At 40.8% G+C, this 17,223-nt stretch overlaps 1 protein-coding gene across 5 annotated transcripts in view; it reads right to left on the reverse strand.

Annotated features, from left to right (window-relative positions):
- The window catches only part of CRYZ (crystallin zeta), a 21,721-nt gene continuing 4,498 nt past the window's right edge, over positions 1 to 17,223 (reverse strand). For all 5 annotated transcript variants that reach the window (XM_020794694.3, XM_020794692.3, XM_078392994.1 and 2 more), the window contains exons 2-9: positions 15,671 to 15,787; positions 14,481 to 14,633; positions 12,705 to 12,868; positions 12,518 to 12,569; positions 10,999 to 11,148; positions 4,290 to 4,391; positions 3,593 to 3,688; positions 1 to 856 (exon numbers count right to left, since the gene is read on the reverse strand). In XM_020794694.3, coding sequence (XP_020650353.3) covers positions 692 to 856; positions 3,593 to 3,688; positions 4,290 to 4,391; positions 10,999 to 11,148; positions 12,518 to 12,569; positions 12,705 to 12,868; positions 14,481 to 14,633; positions 15,671 to 15,781 — 993 coding nt within the window. In that variant the 5' untranslated portion in view covers positions 15,782 to 15,787 and the 3' untranslated portion in view covers positions 1 to 691. The remainder of the gene's footprint in view (positions 857 to 3,592; positions 3,689 to 4,289; positions 4,392 to 10,998; positions 11,149 to 12,517; positions 12,570 to 12,704; positions 12,869 to 14,480; positions 14,634 to 15,670; positions 15,788 to 17,223) is intronic.

A 17,223-nucleotide genomic window follows, 5' to 3' on the forward strand; every position in this document is an offset into this window, starting at 1 on the left:
TAGTGGTTTCCTTTTTTTATGGACATTACAAGCAAAATGATTAAGTACTTTAGTGCTAATAGTAAAAACCCAGCTCTACCACAAATCAAATGTACATGCCTGGTGCCACTGAGCTTTTTTATTCCTCATATGCCACAGCTATGAATTGTTATAACACCTTCTTTGTCACTATCAGGCATGTAGTTGTCTCAGGTCTGCTTAACATTCTGACTAAAAGGCAAAAAAAATTTACAAATTGGCTGTATATGCATTTCAGAACAAAGTTTCATCATGTGAAACTCCTCTCCTATTGGACATATGGCTCAGTGGATTATAAGCACCAATAAATAGACAAAAAAGAAATAAAGGTGTGTGTGCCTTGTATTTGTTTTGATTTTGAAGGAAGGGGATTCTGGAGCACAACATATCAGTATGCATGAACACATTGGTCAGTATAATGCACATTCAGCTTTTTCACAGGAAAAAACGGCAGCACTATAGAGATGCAGAATAGGAATCTCATATTCATAGAGGATTGAATAGCACAGTGTTTAGTGCAAGCAAAAATTATGAAACATTAAGCACTTTAAAGTTAAGTTTATCTTGTCTCAAATTCTGCTCATCACCTGTTACACTGGAATCGTGTTTTCTTCATTAGCTCTAGACATGTGACCAGCATTTATCTGATTATTCCATATGCACTTAACACAATTTAACGTGGGAGCAGCACCATCTTCCCCAGGGCACCGTGGCTGTGGATTATGTCCTTATGAGCCTCTGCCACCTTCTCTATTGGGTATTCAGGACCCACAACTGGATTCAACCAACCGGCTTCTATACCTGCCAGAAGGAATGCTGCACATTCACGCATCTCCTCCTGAAAAAGACAGAATATTTTAAGTCCAGCATGAAAGGAAAACCATTCTGCTCCCCCTCTGAGAAAATGGCCATGAAAGGAGGGAATAGCGGTCAATGGCTGAGCATGTATTTTGCATGAAGAAAGTTCCAAGTTGGATGCTGACAGCTCCACATAAAACTAGGTGAAAATTTTGCCTGAAACCTTGAAGAGCTGTTGCTAATTAGTGTTGAGAGTACAGCGCTTCATGGAGCAAGGGCCCAGTGCCAGAGAAGGTTACTTCCCATGGTCCTGTACTTACTCTTCTACATTACACAACTAAGAAAATAGAAAGATGTGTCTAGAACACTGCAACCAGAAATCTGCTTCGGCACTTGGGATTTTCCACTCCTTCTACTGAAGCCTTATAATGCCAATTAAAGCCATTCCTAACTATTGGCAAAAGGCACAGATATGGAACAACAGATTGCACTAGAAATGGACTCAAGCGCTGTTTCCTCCCATTGCTGCCACCTTTCATGCCACATACCACCCATATGAGAAACATCTTTATCCTCTGGAGTAACCTTTCTATGAATGCAACAGAGGCACTGAGTGGTGGCAGGAAGACGAGAAACAGACTAGAGGCATTATTTTGAAGCAGATCTCTTCATTTGATAGATAACAATAGAAATAGAATAGATTATACTGTGGAATTATATTGCGGGGAATTCACACAAACCTGAAATTCACCAACCTGGAGAAGTTTGCTTATCTGATGTTTCATTGGCCACATATTCCCCTTTTAATCCATTTAATTGTGGTGTGCTTTCTTATGGTATCTGAATATATTATGAATATATAGAGAGAGTTCAATCAAATTATTCACTATTTGATTATCTTAAAAAAGGTTTATGTAGACAGATAAAGCTAGATATAAAAATTGATTGTATGAAGACTTTCCACACACACCTACCATCAATATTCACAGAACTTTCCTTCTGCTACTGATGGTAAGCAATCTTGGTGGAAACTAGTAATAAATGTGAAAAATGGCCAAATGTGGCTTTCATGTCACTGGGCATGGATTCTGGGAGTTTCAGCCCACAAATACATGCCTACACAAACATTTGCTGACCTAGAGAAGGGCCTACCTCAGAGGCAGCATGGCCTCCTCTTGCCTTGCTTCTTGTCATTAATGTAAAAGAGTAAAGCTGCCACAGTGCTCCCCGAGGCTTGTCATCTCACTGCCCATTAATCTCTATGGATGCACCTCCCAAAGAACTACAATTCTAAGGAAGTGCTGCAACAACTCCTTTTTTTACATTAACAACAAGGACAGAGGAGGCCATGCAGCCTCTGACATAGGACATTCTACAAGTGAGTGAAATATAGGTGTATGTTAATGTGTATTTATGGAGAATTCTGGGAGCTGGAGCTCAAAAACTGAAAGAGCACACCCCTAGCAGGTAGCATATCCAAATCCCACTGAGAGTAATGCGTCCAAGCAGACAAACTGAGCCATGCCAACTTCCATGAACTTTCCCTTAGCGTGGCTTTCATATACCAGCTCATAATAGTGACACAATAGTTTATGCTAACTCCCAGAGAAAAAGGCCCTCTTTCCACAGATGCTGGTGGATGGTGGTAGCTTCCTTGGCAAAATACGCTTTTGTTCCCATGCAGCCTACATGCTGTGGTGACAAAAAGGCAATGCATTGGAGAAAACTGCTTTTGTGTTCTGCCTTAGATGAGGGAGAACCACACTCTGCGATCTAATGATTGGAGTCCAGGGAAAGGATATGTCTCCTGGAATTTTTGCAAAAGAAGCATGGAAGCTTTATTTGGATTACCTACTGAATCCTTTTTACCATGATTATATTAGATGAACTTTGTTATTCTTTTCTACAAGTGTTTGATTTATTCTTGGGTACCCTTGAAAATTCCCAGTGTGGTGTAGTGGATGGAGTGATTGATGGACTAGGGCTTTGGAGAACAGGGTTCAAATCCCTGCTCAGCCATGGAAACTCAAGGGAGAGTGGAACCAGTAAGTCGGTTCCAACCTGACAGCACAGAACACATACACCTTTGAACATGGGGTTCTGAATGGATCAACCCACCAACCTAAATTAAGGCAAATCTGCAAGATTTTGTGATGAGGTGGTATTGCTGAGAACAGAAGGTGACAGCAACAGTTGGCATCCATGGGCTAGGTACACTCACTTTGGCAGGAGTGAGAAAACATACATTATGCCAAGAAGGAAGACCTGCTCCTGACAGATTAAAGATATGAAAGAACTGCATTTCATTGACCATTCAGGGGTTGGCAATTAATTTCTATGGGGGGGGCACATGAAAAATCTGAACTGTGTTCGGGGGCCAAACCAACTTTACTTAAAATTAAAATGAAACAGTGATGTTATGGTTGTTTTTATTTTAAACTTGTTAATTTTCACAAATACTAAGGAGGTTTTTTGCGGTATGTTAAAGATAAGCAACTGATCAACTTTAGACAAAAAGCTATAAATGGTTTTGATGTTCAAAACTGTCCACGGGCCAGACAGGAGCTGCTCGGGGGCTGTATGTGGCCCTCGGGCCGCACTTTGCCCAGGTCTGATCAAAAGGCTCTCAGAAAACAGCAGAAGGGTAGGGGTGGTGATAAAGGAAATTCTAGAGACTCATATGTTTGGAGCCAAATACCTAAGGCTATGTTACAGAACATGTCTGGTGACAAATGCAAATAAAATATTTGGATATGTTGCATGCTTTTGATTTTACCTTAGATGCAGAAAACAAAGAAAGTCCTCTTATACTTGATTCTTTCAGCATAGTATCTCTAGGATTTATCTCAATGGGACCTCGACTACCCACAATCTGTCAGAGCGAAAAAGAAGAATGAGATTGTAAATATGTAAACTTTTACAAGGAGATTGTTCTGTTGAAATTTCTGAGAGTTTATACACAGCAGATCAAATGAGGGTATAAAAAGCCCCACAGAGATCATGGATAAAATTCTCCCTTGCTAGTATATCCCAGTATATGTGTGTGTCAGCAGAGGAAAGAGTATTCACTCAGTCATAGTAAAACTTTAAGAACGTTTACTGTATAACATGCTGAAAAATAAACAGTACTCGAACATTTTACTTGGTATAAATTTGGTTTGGTCTTGACAGATTTATAATAATTTTCATAAATATAATAATAATATACTAATAGCAGATAGCATTAGTAACTGAAAATAACTGAAAAAACACTGCTTCTCAACAGGAAAGCCTCATACTACTAAACCAGAATGAGTCTCATGCAAACTGTCACATCTTCTGTCTGGCAGTTATCCCCTTCAAACACCCATTGGCTAGCACTAGACAATGTTCTATTATGTAAATAACAGCTCTCAAGTAATTCTTATACATACATACATGCTAGGTTGCACAATTATATCTTCTAACATTAAGAAGATGAAGTACCTGCTTACCATCACTCTTCCTCCATTTGACAACAGCTGCAAGTCATTGGCAAGGTTGACATTGGCCAACATCTCTATGATTATATCTATGCCATGGGCACCAGCTGTTTCCTAGACATCACAGAAATTAGTTGGTTAATATCACATGGTGGCAAATTTTAATAAGTTGCTGTAGCATTCACCCTTTGTTAGGTAATAAGTCATTTATTATTCATGTTCTATGCTAATATGGTTGAGAGGCGGAGCCGAGAGAGATGTTAAAAAGGCAAAACTTGAGAGGAGGAGTCAGTCAGAGAGTCTAAGTCAGAGAGTCTGAGTCAGGGTTTGGAATCAGAGAGAGAGAGAAATTTTGGGGATCTGAGGAGTGATTAGTAACCTGTGATATTTAATATAGAAGATTAATATTGATGCTTGGTGAAACTGAAAGAATATGCTTGTGAATTATCCTATCTGTAATCAATAAACCTGTTTTATTAATACAGTAAGTCAGTACTGAATGGACCTTCATCTTCCCTAAGTAAAGTACGTTGATAAGGAGATCAGCTGGTGGCAGCGTGTCAAGAGGTTTTGGTTTGCCTTTGTGAGCTCTGTGTTTGGGGAGACAAATAGGGGCCACAAAGGGCGAACGTCACAACTGGTGTCCTGCAGCGGGATACGAAACAATCCAGTAATGCCAGAGTTTAAAAATGAATTTTTTTTTGAGTCATGGGTACCTTTTAGTCAGAGGTTTGTGGTGAAGAAGTGGGTGACCCACTAGAGCTTTTGTGGAAAACCTTAGTGGTGGGGCTTCTGATCCTAGATCTGGGAGGACTAAAAATAGGGACGACACTGAAGGGAAAAAAAATCTGTTTATTTACCTCATGATTTGGAAGACCAGTTGGCTAGCTTAAAATCCAAGGCTCTGAGAGAAGGGTGCGCTTGTGGATAAAAGTGGAAGCCAGAGGTCAGAGCAGACCTGAGGAGATAGAAGAAAAAGCAGAGGCTTGAGATATAAAATTATTTCAGTGATTAGAATTAAAAGCAGAAAGAGAAGTCCTTTTTAAAATCAGTACAATCACTCAAGACTAATTATCTCAGAAGTAAACATGCCCCCCAAACTTAGCCAAAAGGGGAGTCATGAGGCAGAGAGTTTACCTCAAGAAATGGAGGGAAATGGAGACCCCTTAACTCCAATGGAACAGGAGGAGACTGATGAGGGTGCCTTGGAGAGACAAAGGGATCGAAGCTCCCAAGGTTTTGAAAAATGGAAGCTGGAACAGGAATTCAGGCTTCAGGAACTACAGCTCAGAGCTGAGGAAAAAGCTAAGGAGCTAGAGCTCAGGAAACTAGAAATCAGATAAAATGAGAGGGCTGATGCCAGACAAATGCAATTAAGAGAAAGAGAAATCTCATTGGAGCAAGAAAAAAGACAAATGGAATTTCAAATAGAGATGAAAAGACTGGAAATTGCTGCTCAGAATAATAACAATAATAACAGCTCTAGTGAGGGATATCTCTCAAAGATCGATCTAAAGAAATTTCCCCAGTATAGAAAAGGTTACTGCCCAGAATTTTTCCTCATTTCATTTGAGAGAGTGTGTTGGGACTTTGATATTAGGGATGATGAAAGGATGATAGTGCTAAGATCACAAATAAGTGGAGTTTTAGTGGAACTGTATTCTCAGATGCCTCTGGAGAAGGCTAGAGATTTTGAAGCATATAGAAAGATGGTATATTCAAGATCTGGCATAAATGCAGAACACATTAGAAGAAAATTCCGTGCCCTTACCAAAAAGCCTGAAGAATCTTATTCTCTGTTAGGAGCTAAATTAGTCCAATGTTTGGACAAATGGATGGAACATGAAAATGTCACTTCTCTAGAACAGGTGAAAAATGTGATTGGGTTAAAACAATTTTATTCTATTTTGCCTGGGGAATTGCATTATTTAGTCAGAGACAAAAATCCTAAAACTCTATTAGAAGCTGGTGAACAGGCGGATTACATTAATGAGTTCAGAAACCCCAGGTTCTTTGAGGTAAAATTTAACTAACAGAGCTGGGACAACAGTAAAAAACCCTTTAATAAAAATTTCCTCAGCAAAACACTAGGGAAAGAAGGCCAGAGTAGTGCCTTGCCTGAGTTGCCAGGGCCTAGTCCGCCAAAGCGAGTGAAGCCTGAGGAAAAGTTTAATCCGTCTCCTCAGAGTGAGAGAAGGATTTTTAAACAGTGTTATAACTGCAGGGAGTTTGGGCATATTCAGTCAAATTGTATGAAAAACAGGAAGAGAAATGGAAAAGATAATGGACAGACCAAAAAGGTATACTGCTTGAAAACTGGAAGCCAGTGAGGGAAGTTGTAACAATGGTTCTGTCTCCATGGCAACTAGCACAACAGAAAATTCTGATCTGCCACTAGCAAAGGTCGTTCAGTGTTTTCTTGTAAAGACAGAAGATATTTTTGTACAGAACCCTGGTGAGAGGATTCTTATTAATGAGAAGTCTTATGTGGGAGTGGTTGATACCTGCTCCAACATAACCCTGTGTCATCCTGATGTGGTTCCTAGAGAACAAATACTTCCAAATCGAACTGTTACAATCAAGGGAATAAGTTCTACTCCAGTGACTTTACCTATGGCTAAAGTACAGATGAATTATAGAGACTGGGTCAGAATTTAGGATGTGGCAATTTCTGATAAAATTCCAGCACCTTAATTGGACTAGATCTCACTAAGCATGTGCAGAGTGCTTTTGGAGTAAAATGTTACCTGGAAGAGCAGTTAACAATCCCTGAGGGAAGACTGGAATCCCTAACCTCTGAATCAAACTAGGGATGCCCCAGTTTAGAGAAAAACCCTGAGGTAGCAGAAATGGCTGATGAGGTTATATTGAAAACCCCTAATGATACTTCTTGTATTGGTGAACAGAAGGAAGATAGTACTTTAAATGATTATATTACAAAAGCTAGAGAGAATCCCATTCCACTGACCCCTGAACAACTAGAGAGGTCTATAACTGATAAAGACCTGACGTATAGAGAGGGTTTAAACTTGATAGATCATGTTAAGACTGCTTTTGTACTTACACGTTCACAAGGGGGCCAGTTTAATAGCTGTTCAGAAACTAAAGAATCCTAATAAGTTTTGCCCAGGAGCAGAAGGAGGACACTAGCTTGGTGGGTTGCGTTGAAGCGGCCACCTACTTTATTGTCTCCTGAGTGCCCTGAGAGACTTTGCCGGGATAAGGATCTTTTGTATAAAGAGAAGTCCTTAGAAGTGGCAGAGCCAAGCTTGGGAAATACTCCTGAAAAGGAAAAAAAAAGCTTGTATGAGGCCCAGGAAAGATCATTCTGTCCTGAGGACAAAGTAGTGGAACTGAGATGTATAGAGGGGAGTAAATTGCTTTTGGCAGGATCGGAATCTATAGATGTGTTGCACCAGCACTGGAGGGGAGAGTCTCGTAGCTCTGCAGCTGAAATAGACCTAAAACCTTGCAAGGCAACCCCCTACCTAGCTTATCAATGAATGAAGAAATAAAACCAGAGGAGAACCTCTGTGCATCTAAAATAAGCCAAGTGTTTGAGAGTGCACTTAAAGGAAACCTGCCTGTGAGTTTGGAGATGACCCATGATAGTGGTCGCCCACATAGGGAAAACTTTGCAATGAAAGTACCTCTGGGTGAATTTGTGAGTGAGGAGGAAGGCGTAAGCCCTGACCTCGTAAAGAAGGATGCATCCAGAGATGTTCAGGAGGAGGAGAGGGAACTGCCTACCCTTTCCCTAGCTGAGAAAGTGAAGCCCCAAGCCAGAATGAAAGCAGGCTTCACTAAGAAACAGCAACCAGTGGACAACAGAGGGTCCTATGACAGTCGATTGCAGAGAATGTGGAAGAAGGAGCCAGAGATCATCAGAGGGACCCCTGAGTGCCAGCAGTTGTGTGACCAGCTGAAGGAGGTGGTAATGACCGGACCAGTCCACAGCATACCTGACTACAGCAGGGAGTTCACCATCCTCACGGATACATCGAGTGTTGGACTTGGAGAGGTACTGTGCCAAACAGATGACATCAGGAGTGCGAAAGACTTGGACTTTGTAATTCATAGTGTAAAAGGGAGTCAGATTGTGGATATTGATACCTTGCCTAGAAAGCCAAATGGCTGATGGGGGAGATAAATAAAGTTGGTTATGTTATCATAAATGTTCTGTTTGTGTAGTGATGAAAAATTGAAGACTCATGGACTGAGACGTGGAGAATGATTTAAGGACTTTAAAAAAAAACCTGAATGGACTATGGAGTAACCGTTTAATTATCTATATAAAATTTTCATGAATATGTTATATTTTTGTAGGATTGTAATATTAAATGTCATAAATATAAATCAAAAGGTAAAGTATGTAATTGAACTGTATTAGTGATAAGATATTGTGCTTAATATATGAGATGTTGTATTTTTTGGAAAATTGTGCCAGATGGTAAGTAGAGTTTTTATGCAATAATGTTGCATGTTTCCCCTCCCAAACAAACATATTAAAGGAGGGAGGAATGTAGCATTCACCCTTTGTTAGGTAATGTCATGTATTATTCATGTTCTATGCTAATGTGGTTGAGAGGCGGAGCAGAGAGAGATGTTACAAAGGCGGAGCCTGAGAGGAGGAGTCAGTCAAAGAGTCTAAGTCGGAGAGTCTGAGTCAGGGTTTGGAATCAGAGAGAGAGACAGACAGTTTGGGGATCTCAGGAGTGATTAGTCTGAGGAGTGATTAGTAACCTATGATATTTAATATAAAAGATTAATATTGATCCTTGGTGAAACTGAAAGAATATACTTATGAATTATCCTAGAAACCATCTGTAATCAATAAACCTGTTTTATTAATAAGTCAGTACTGAATGGACCTTCATCTTTCCTAAGTAAAGTACACTGATAAGGAGATCAACTGGTGGCAGTGTGTCAAGAGGTTTCGGTTTGCCTTTGTGGGCTCTGTGTTTGGGGAGACAAACAGGGGCCACGAAGGGCGAACGTCACATTGCATTTAGTATTGTTACTGTCTTCAGTATTATCACAATTTTTTAATCAGGAATACACAAAGCATAAGAACAACAACATCATAATGCTCAAAGTATAACTGTAACAATAATAATAATAAAGCTTCCATGAAGGTGCAGTGCTAACTTGAAATACATTTGAAAGAGGATGAATTGTATGTTCCCCAACAGCCCTGACAAAAATGTCCAATGAAGAAATGCATAGGAAACTGATCTCACCCCTTTAAATTTACAGAGGCATAGCTGGTCTTATACAGAACCTTTGCACATATACCATACAGTGGCTGTAGGGTAATAAGATTCCAATTGACAGTAGCTTCTTATGCTGCACATCCACCCCTGTGCTAGCTTAGGGGTCAGAAAGGAGAAGGGAGGGGTGGGAAAAAAGCTAGGGCCAGATTCAAACCTCTTTCAGCCCAGACTCAAAGTTGGGACAAAGTTAGGTCAGGACAGTCCTAAGTAATTCCCAACATCCCTAGGCTGAAAGGAAATTGATTTACCCCAGTCTCAGCTAGCTTTGGGCTCACTCAGCTAGCTCTCAGCCATCTTGGCTAGTTAGTACTGCACCCTCAGAAAGATAACATTTGGGAACTTTCAGAAAACTTAGATAAGGCACAGAATTATCAGGTACAGCGAACCTGTAGCAGATTTATGGCAGAAACACTCACTTCTTGCAAATCCAAATGCCTGAATTTCTTTGACTAGAGAACTTACTAAACCAGCCAACAAATAGGAAAACAAAATCTAGTAACATGAGTTTTGGTCAATATATTTTGCTTCCATTAATATTCCCTTATAAATAAGGGCATGACGGACAATTCTACAGTCAATAAAGAAGGGCAAGACTTCAGGCCACAAAGTTCAACAAGGTAAGGCTGCCCTCCAAAGATAGGACTGTGCCAGTATCTCATTTGGGAATTCCAGAACTGGTGTTCAGGGGGAAAACAATTCAGAATACTTTAGACAATCAGAGACTTTCAAACCACACAGAGCACCACACAAAATCTGGGTCACATTTTTTTACCTTAAGCACCTATAGTACTGCTGGAAAACAAATTTGTTTCCACAAAACAAATAAAGCAGACAAGAACGCCAGCATTTTGCTCTGTTTTATCCTCCACAGACCTTGGGTACCATTACCTCAAATTTCACATTATATATTGCTAATAGCTCTTTCACATACAAATTAGTTAAGATTAGGATAAACCTCATGCCACCAATCATAATTCCAATTTACAAGAAAGGTGCTCAAAAGAACACATGTAACTACAGATGTATGAGATAACTTTCTATTATAAAAAAGATGACTGCCTCTTTGCGTCAAAGGTTGGCTAAATGGCCACAAGATCTTGGGGGTGACAGGATTTAAAACAGGTCATAAATCACTAAAAAAGGAGAAAATAATTTACATTTAATAGAACTATTAATATTAAATGAAGGATGGTATATTCATTTACCTCAAAGCAGTGGTTCCCAACCTTTGGTCCCCAGACTTCTTGGATTAAAACTCCTAGAAGTCCTTCACTATTAGTCTAAGAACGTCTGAGGACACAAGGTTGGGAACCACTGCCTTAAAAGTAAGGACCACTGAGTTCCACAAGACTCACCTCTAAGCAAACTTACATGGGATCACATATTAAGGCTTCCTGTATGTAAGCCAGTTTGATTTAAATGCCATGCACCTGACTGCAAATAGTTACCTTAATCTGAGTGATGTAGTCCTCCTTCCTGTGATTAAATACTTTGTGAGCTCCATTTCTCAAAACCAGATTCATCCCATCCTCCGTTCCAGCTGTGCCCAAAACCTTCAAGCCACAAGCTCTTGCAATCTGGCAGGTAGCTATTCCTACCTAGAACATTGAACGAGAAAGATGCGTACTTGACACATTATATTGAGCACCTTATAATTTCCAGCAGGGATGTTTAAAAACAGTATAGCAATTTTTCAACAACTCTTTTGAATGAAACATTTTTGATAATATAGTAACAGCTCATTATTACCAAGTTTGCTGTAGCTCTCAGTTTTTTAAAGTCAGCCATCAAGTGATATTCCTGCATCAAATATTATACTATTTGTTTTGTGGCAGTCTCAGAGGGTGACTACATGGGCATGTAGCCCACTGTTTGGACCAGTGCATGGATGGGCTGGTTTGCTCCTAAAGACAGCAATCAGACAAAGTCTTTGCTGGAGTGAACCAGCAATGGCCCTACCCTCACCTTTCTGTTTTGGTTCATTTCCAGTGTGTGCAATTGCTCAAAAATAACCAAAAGCTAGCTTTCCTGTTTGAACTGCCAACATTGTGAAGTGGCTTAAGAAGAGAGTCACTTCAGGATATTGGTAAATTGAACACTGAGCCTCATGGTGCAGTGGTTAAACCGCTGTGCTGCAGCCAAAACTATGCTCACGACCTGAGGTTCAATCCCAGGTAGCCGGCTCAAGGTTGACTCAGCCTTCTGTCCTTCCGAGGTCGGTAAAATGAGTACCCAGCTCGCTGGGGGGGGGGGGGCAATGTGTAGCCTGCATAATTAACTTGTAAACCGCCCAGAGAGTGCTTGAAGCACTATGGGGTGGTATATAAGCAGCAAGCAGCAGCACTTCTCGACTGGCTCTTGATTGGACCATTAAGAGAAAAGCAAGCAAAAATCCCCCTTGTTGCTCCCCCATCTCCTCCTGCTTCTCAAAAGAAATTTTCCATTTTTTTAAAGTGATGTTTCACATATAATATATAGATCAAACTCTGAAATTTGTTGTTAGAAAAATGTATCTTTCCTTCTGGGTGCATTAAACTTTCTCCATTATAAAGATAAGCATTCTAACTAGAATTAAAGGTAAAGGTTCCCCTTGACAATTTTTGTCCAGTCGTGTCCGACTCTAGGGGGCGGCGCTCATCCCGCTCTTCAAGCCATAGAGCCAGCGTTTTGTCCGAAGACAATCTTTCCGTGGTCACATGGCCAGTGTGATTTAGACACGGAATGCTGTTTACCTTCCCACCGAGGTGGTCCCTATTTATCTACTCGCATTTGCATGCTTTCGAACCACTAGGTTGGCGGGAGCTGGGACAAGCGACGGGTGCTCATTCCGTTGCGTGGATTCGATCTTACGACTGCCGGATCTTCTGACCCTGCAGCACAGGCTTCTGCGGTTTAGCCCACAGCGCCACCACGTCCCTGCAGAATTAGCCCCCTGGTAAACACAGAATGACTTTTAACAATGCTTACCCCTCCACTAGCTCCATGGATTAGCACAGTTTCTCCTGCTTTGGCAGACCCTCTGAAAATATACAGAAGATTTTGAATGGGGACAACAGTTTGCATCAAAGAAAAGCAGAAAGTTGGGGGGGGGGGAGAGAAGAGAAAGGAAGAGACTATCTTAATGCTTAAAAGCAGTTTAAGAGCCACATCTTACTTTTGAAACAGAGCGTGGTATGCAGTAAAATATGGGATTCCAATTGCAGCACCTTGCTTGAAGTCCAGTTTATCAGACAAGGCAAAGACTGTGTCAACGGATGCAACAGCATACTCTGCATAGCCTCCAGAAATGGTACCAAGGGTAAAAACCCTGTCTCCTTTCTGGTACAAGAAAACAAATGCCCAGTGGTGAAGAACTGTGCCAAAATGTTTTCTGCAATTTTCGTATAAAACTGAAGTGGTCTTTCATAAGAATTAAACAAGACGTAATTTTAGGTGAAAATCAGGAAAAAAACGGTCATGGGTCTGCATGACATGTACCATATTTGTATTTGCAAGATTTATACTGTAATGTATAATTTTAGAATACCAAAAATGTGCCATAAATCCACCATAAATTCAAGTCCACTGTCCTTTCTGCTGTACCGGAAGAAGGGAGCACATGAAAGTAGATTTCCGTCTCTTTCCCCTCCCCCAACACACATTTTTTAGGGAATGCTCCTGAACTGGCTGCACTTTAATATAGGGGGCTGAGGAGGATTAGGAAGGGTCCCAAAGACTGGAGAAAAGAATTATTTATAAGCAGGAGCTCTGCTTGCTAGCAATATGACACTACTGGATGCAGCCCAATGAAAATAAGGTTAAAAACATCTTGGAAGCCTTCAGGACATAACACCACAGCTCACTTATGGGGGGCCTTGTTTTCGCTATCTGCATGGATGTCCTAAGGAACTGCAGAGCGAGTCACAACATTTTTGGTAGCTACTGTTCAGAGGAAGGAAAATGCCAGTCCACAACCAGTAAAATTAGTGCACGTGATTTAAATATGTTTTCCAGAGTAAAGGTAAAGGTTTCCCTTGACATTCTTAGTCCAGTCGTGTCCGACTCTAGGGGGTGGTGCTCATCCCGTTTTTCAAGCCGTAGAGCCAGCACTTGTCCGAAGACAGTTTCCGTTGTCACATGGCCAGCATGACTAGGGAACGCCATGTAACCTTCCCATCAAGGTGGTACCTATTTATCACTTTTACATGCTTTTGAACTGCTAGGTTGGCGAGGAGCTGGGACAAAGTGATGGGAGCTCACTCCGTCACATGGATTCGATCTTATGACTGCTTGGTCTTCTGACCCCGCAGCACACAAAGGCTTCTGGGGTTTAACCCGCAGTGCCACCACGTCCAGGGTGGCAAAACCTTAATAACTGCCAGCTGTTGCTGTCAGTCATTTGGCTGGCAGACAGGAGTGCATGATAATCAAGATATAATATTGTACTGATATTTCAAAACATGATGACATAAATTCAGAAGCTTCAGAGGAGAGGGAATCTTACCTAAGGAGAAGAAATTCTATCTCAAAAACAGAAGCACCTATTATCTCTTGGCTATAGGAGACTTTTTTCAGTTCCCAGGGCAGACTCCTATTTGTCTTTACCATGCATCTGCAGTTACCATTTTGTTGATGCTGCACAAGTGAGTATTCACAATGCCCTCATCACAAATGTAAGCCACATTACTTTGGAGATGACCTCCCGCTTCCACAACTCATGGGGAATATTACACCCAACAGGTATATGCTCCTTCCCGAACAGGTTGCTGTCCCACATCTTAAAACAGGTCTGCTCCCATATCTGTTGGACTGCAATTCTGACAATCCACCACAATCAGTTATGCTGGGAATCATAGGATAACAACATGTGGAGGGCTACAACTGCACCCTCCCCATGTCTTAAAATTTTGTTGTCTAAGAGATAGCAAACAACCCATTTGAAATCGAATACCTTGAAATCAGTTACGTGTTCCCCAACGTCTTGTACAAGCCCAGCCACATCTAAACCGGGTGTGTAGGGTAAAGCTGGCTTTCTAGAATATGTCCCAGAACGAATATAAGTATCCACTGGATTGATGCCACACGCGTGCACTTTAATGAGAACCTGCCAAATGAAATAATATCTGCTGAACAAGTAGATTAAGACAAATAATGGTAGAATTATATATGCATTTAATTTGCTGAATTTTCAGTAATAATTTCGGAAATTCAGATGGCACAAGTCACCAGAAATGAATTTGGACTTGTTATGTTAAGCAAACCAATAGCTTTTAGACCAATAATTATTCCCTAAAGCAGTGGTCCCCAACCTTGGGCCTCCAGATGTTCTTGGACTTCAACTCCCAAAAATCCTGGCCAGCAGAGGTGGTGGTGAAGGTTTCTGGGAGTTGTAGTCCAAGAACATCTGGAGGCCAAGGTTGGGGACCACTGCCCTAAAGTACTTGTATCAGACCGTTTTGAAACAGAACCCACTAGTAAGTACAAAAGCTTTATCAATACTCATGCAGTTGGGACTGACAAACACAACCACATTCAAGGATCAGCACTGGCTGGTTGTGTCTATGGCTGATTTGTGTCTTACAGGAGTAGGTTGAGTGGCACAATGATCAGCACCCAATACAATACACTACTGACTCATGCCATTGCTTTATATGCAGTCTTTGTTTTTTCAGAAAGCTGCAAAAATACAGTGTCTTGTATTACAGTGCTACAAGACTGACGCCATCCGCCCAGCCCTGTTGAGTTCTCATGTCCAGTCTCTGCTACTGCAGCCACTCAAGAGCTTCCTACTAATTTTCTGGGTAGCATGATACTTGTTTATTGGAACACAGACATTTCTAACCAATGGCTAGTATAATCTCACAGAACTCCACTGGCACAGTAGAAATGGTATCACTGGAAACTAAATTGCCACAAATTAAAGAATCCCTGCTTCAACCCATGTGTGTGACTTGCACCAAATAAGGCAAAGTCATGTATACCCTGAAATTGAAGCAGAGACTCTTTAATTAGTAGCAATCTACCGCTCTCAGTACCTTGACCCCCACTGTACTGGTGGAGCTCTGTGAGAGGCATCAGAAGTAACAGTAATGCTTATAATTTTCAGCATGTTTTATTCCAGTTTAATGTGTTCATTTTTACCTGGTTTTCTTTTGGAACTGGCAATGAGACATCTGTTTGCAGCTTAAGCACTTCAGGTCCACCAAACTGAACCACTCTGACAGCTCTCATCACATGTCTCCCTGCTGCCATAGCAACCTAGAAAATCAAAGAGATAAAATAAAGTATCTCAGTCTTGGCTGCCTTTTCCACTTCAAAGAGAAGGGATGAAATGACCTGCTCTTCAACTGAAATTTAAATCAGAAGTTCATCACCCACTTCATTCTGTTCTCAGACATATCACCTCTCAGGTCTTATAATTCCTAGCTTACAAAGGAGGACAATGACCACCACCAGGGAGGAAAAGAAATTCGTCAAAAATACAAAAGGGCTTGCTAACAAATGCACCAACAGAGAAGTGATGTAACCTGTAAAGTTTTCAGGATCATTTATTCCATTTCAGGATGAAATTGGCTTCTTAAAAAAATATGCAGATTCATTGATCCTCAATTTAAATGGTCTTACAATAACAGAACTACGTACTTGTAAACTAAACCTCCTTAGCTTTCAAATGTACAGACTAAGTCAACCAAAATCAACTGTCCATCTGGTAAGCAAAATTATTTGCTTACGCCTCATTTCTGGAGCAAAGGAGGCACAAGTGTTCCATCTGCACAACTATAATTAAAAAAATACACAATTTTTGCCTATCACAATGAAACATTTTGGTTTTCCAAACTGCTCCACATTTTGTTGCATAATCCATACACAACAATTTTGTTAAGGCAGACATTCTACGATATTGTTAACTCAAACAAAGTAACATATTCTGATTGTCAGTAGGCTAGCCCCATGGAGAGGCACTGGAATTCTCACTGGGATCAGGAAATGCAAGAAACTCAGCCCCTAACTCCAATGACATTGCTAGCTATCAGTACACTGGAATTCCTAAGGAGTTGGAAAATACCTCCACTCACTGAACAATTTTTTAAAAAACTCTGGTTCATGAGGCTTAACAGCAGGTGACTATTTGAAGTGTACTCTCATTTCATCACACATAGATAAGACTGATTATAGGTGAGGAGAAAAGTTTCACTAATAACAGAGTAAAGGACAAACTTCCACCTGTAACTGTACGAGGGGGTGCTGATAAGTATTGAGCCTTTCCCAGAAAAAATTGAGCTAGGAAGCATAAATTGCAGGGTGTATTGGCCAATTTGTCTGTATTCAACAGTGCAAAAAATCAACTACCTATGATTTTAACTTATTTTCGCTCCATAAGACGCACCTTTCCATAAGACGCACCAATTTTTTAGGAGAAGAAAACAGGAAAATATAATCCGTTTTCTTCGCTCCATAAGACGCACAGACTTTCCACCCCCCTGTTTTGTGGGGGAAAAGTGTGTCTTATGGTGTGAAAATACGTTATCTTTCATGTTCAGGTCCAAAGTGAACATGGCAGCACCTCCAGAAAAGTTCAATGTGGAGGAGCATAGGACCATAATCAAGTTCCTGTTTCTCCAAGGGAAAGGTGCAAAGCAGATCCATGACGAAATGTCACAAACTATAGGTGACAGTGGCCCTTCATATGCATC

The sequence above is a fragment of the Pogona vitticeps genome, chromosome 4, assembly GCF_051106095.1.
Source record: "Pogona vitticeps strain Pit_001003342236 chromosome 4, PviZW2.1, whole genome shotgun sequence".
Taxonomy (NCBI): Eukaryota; Metazoa; Chordata; class Lepidosauria; order Squamata; family Agamidae; genus Pogona; species Pogona vitticeps.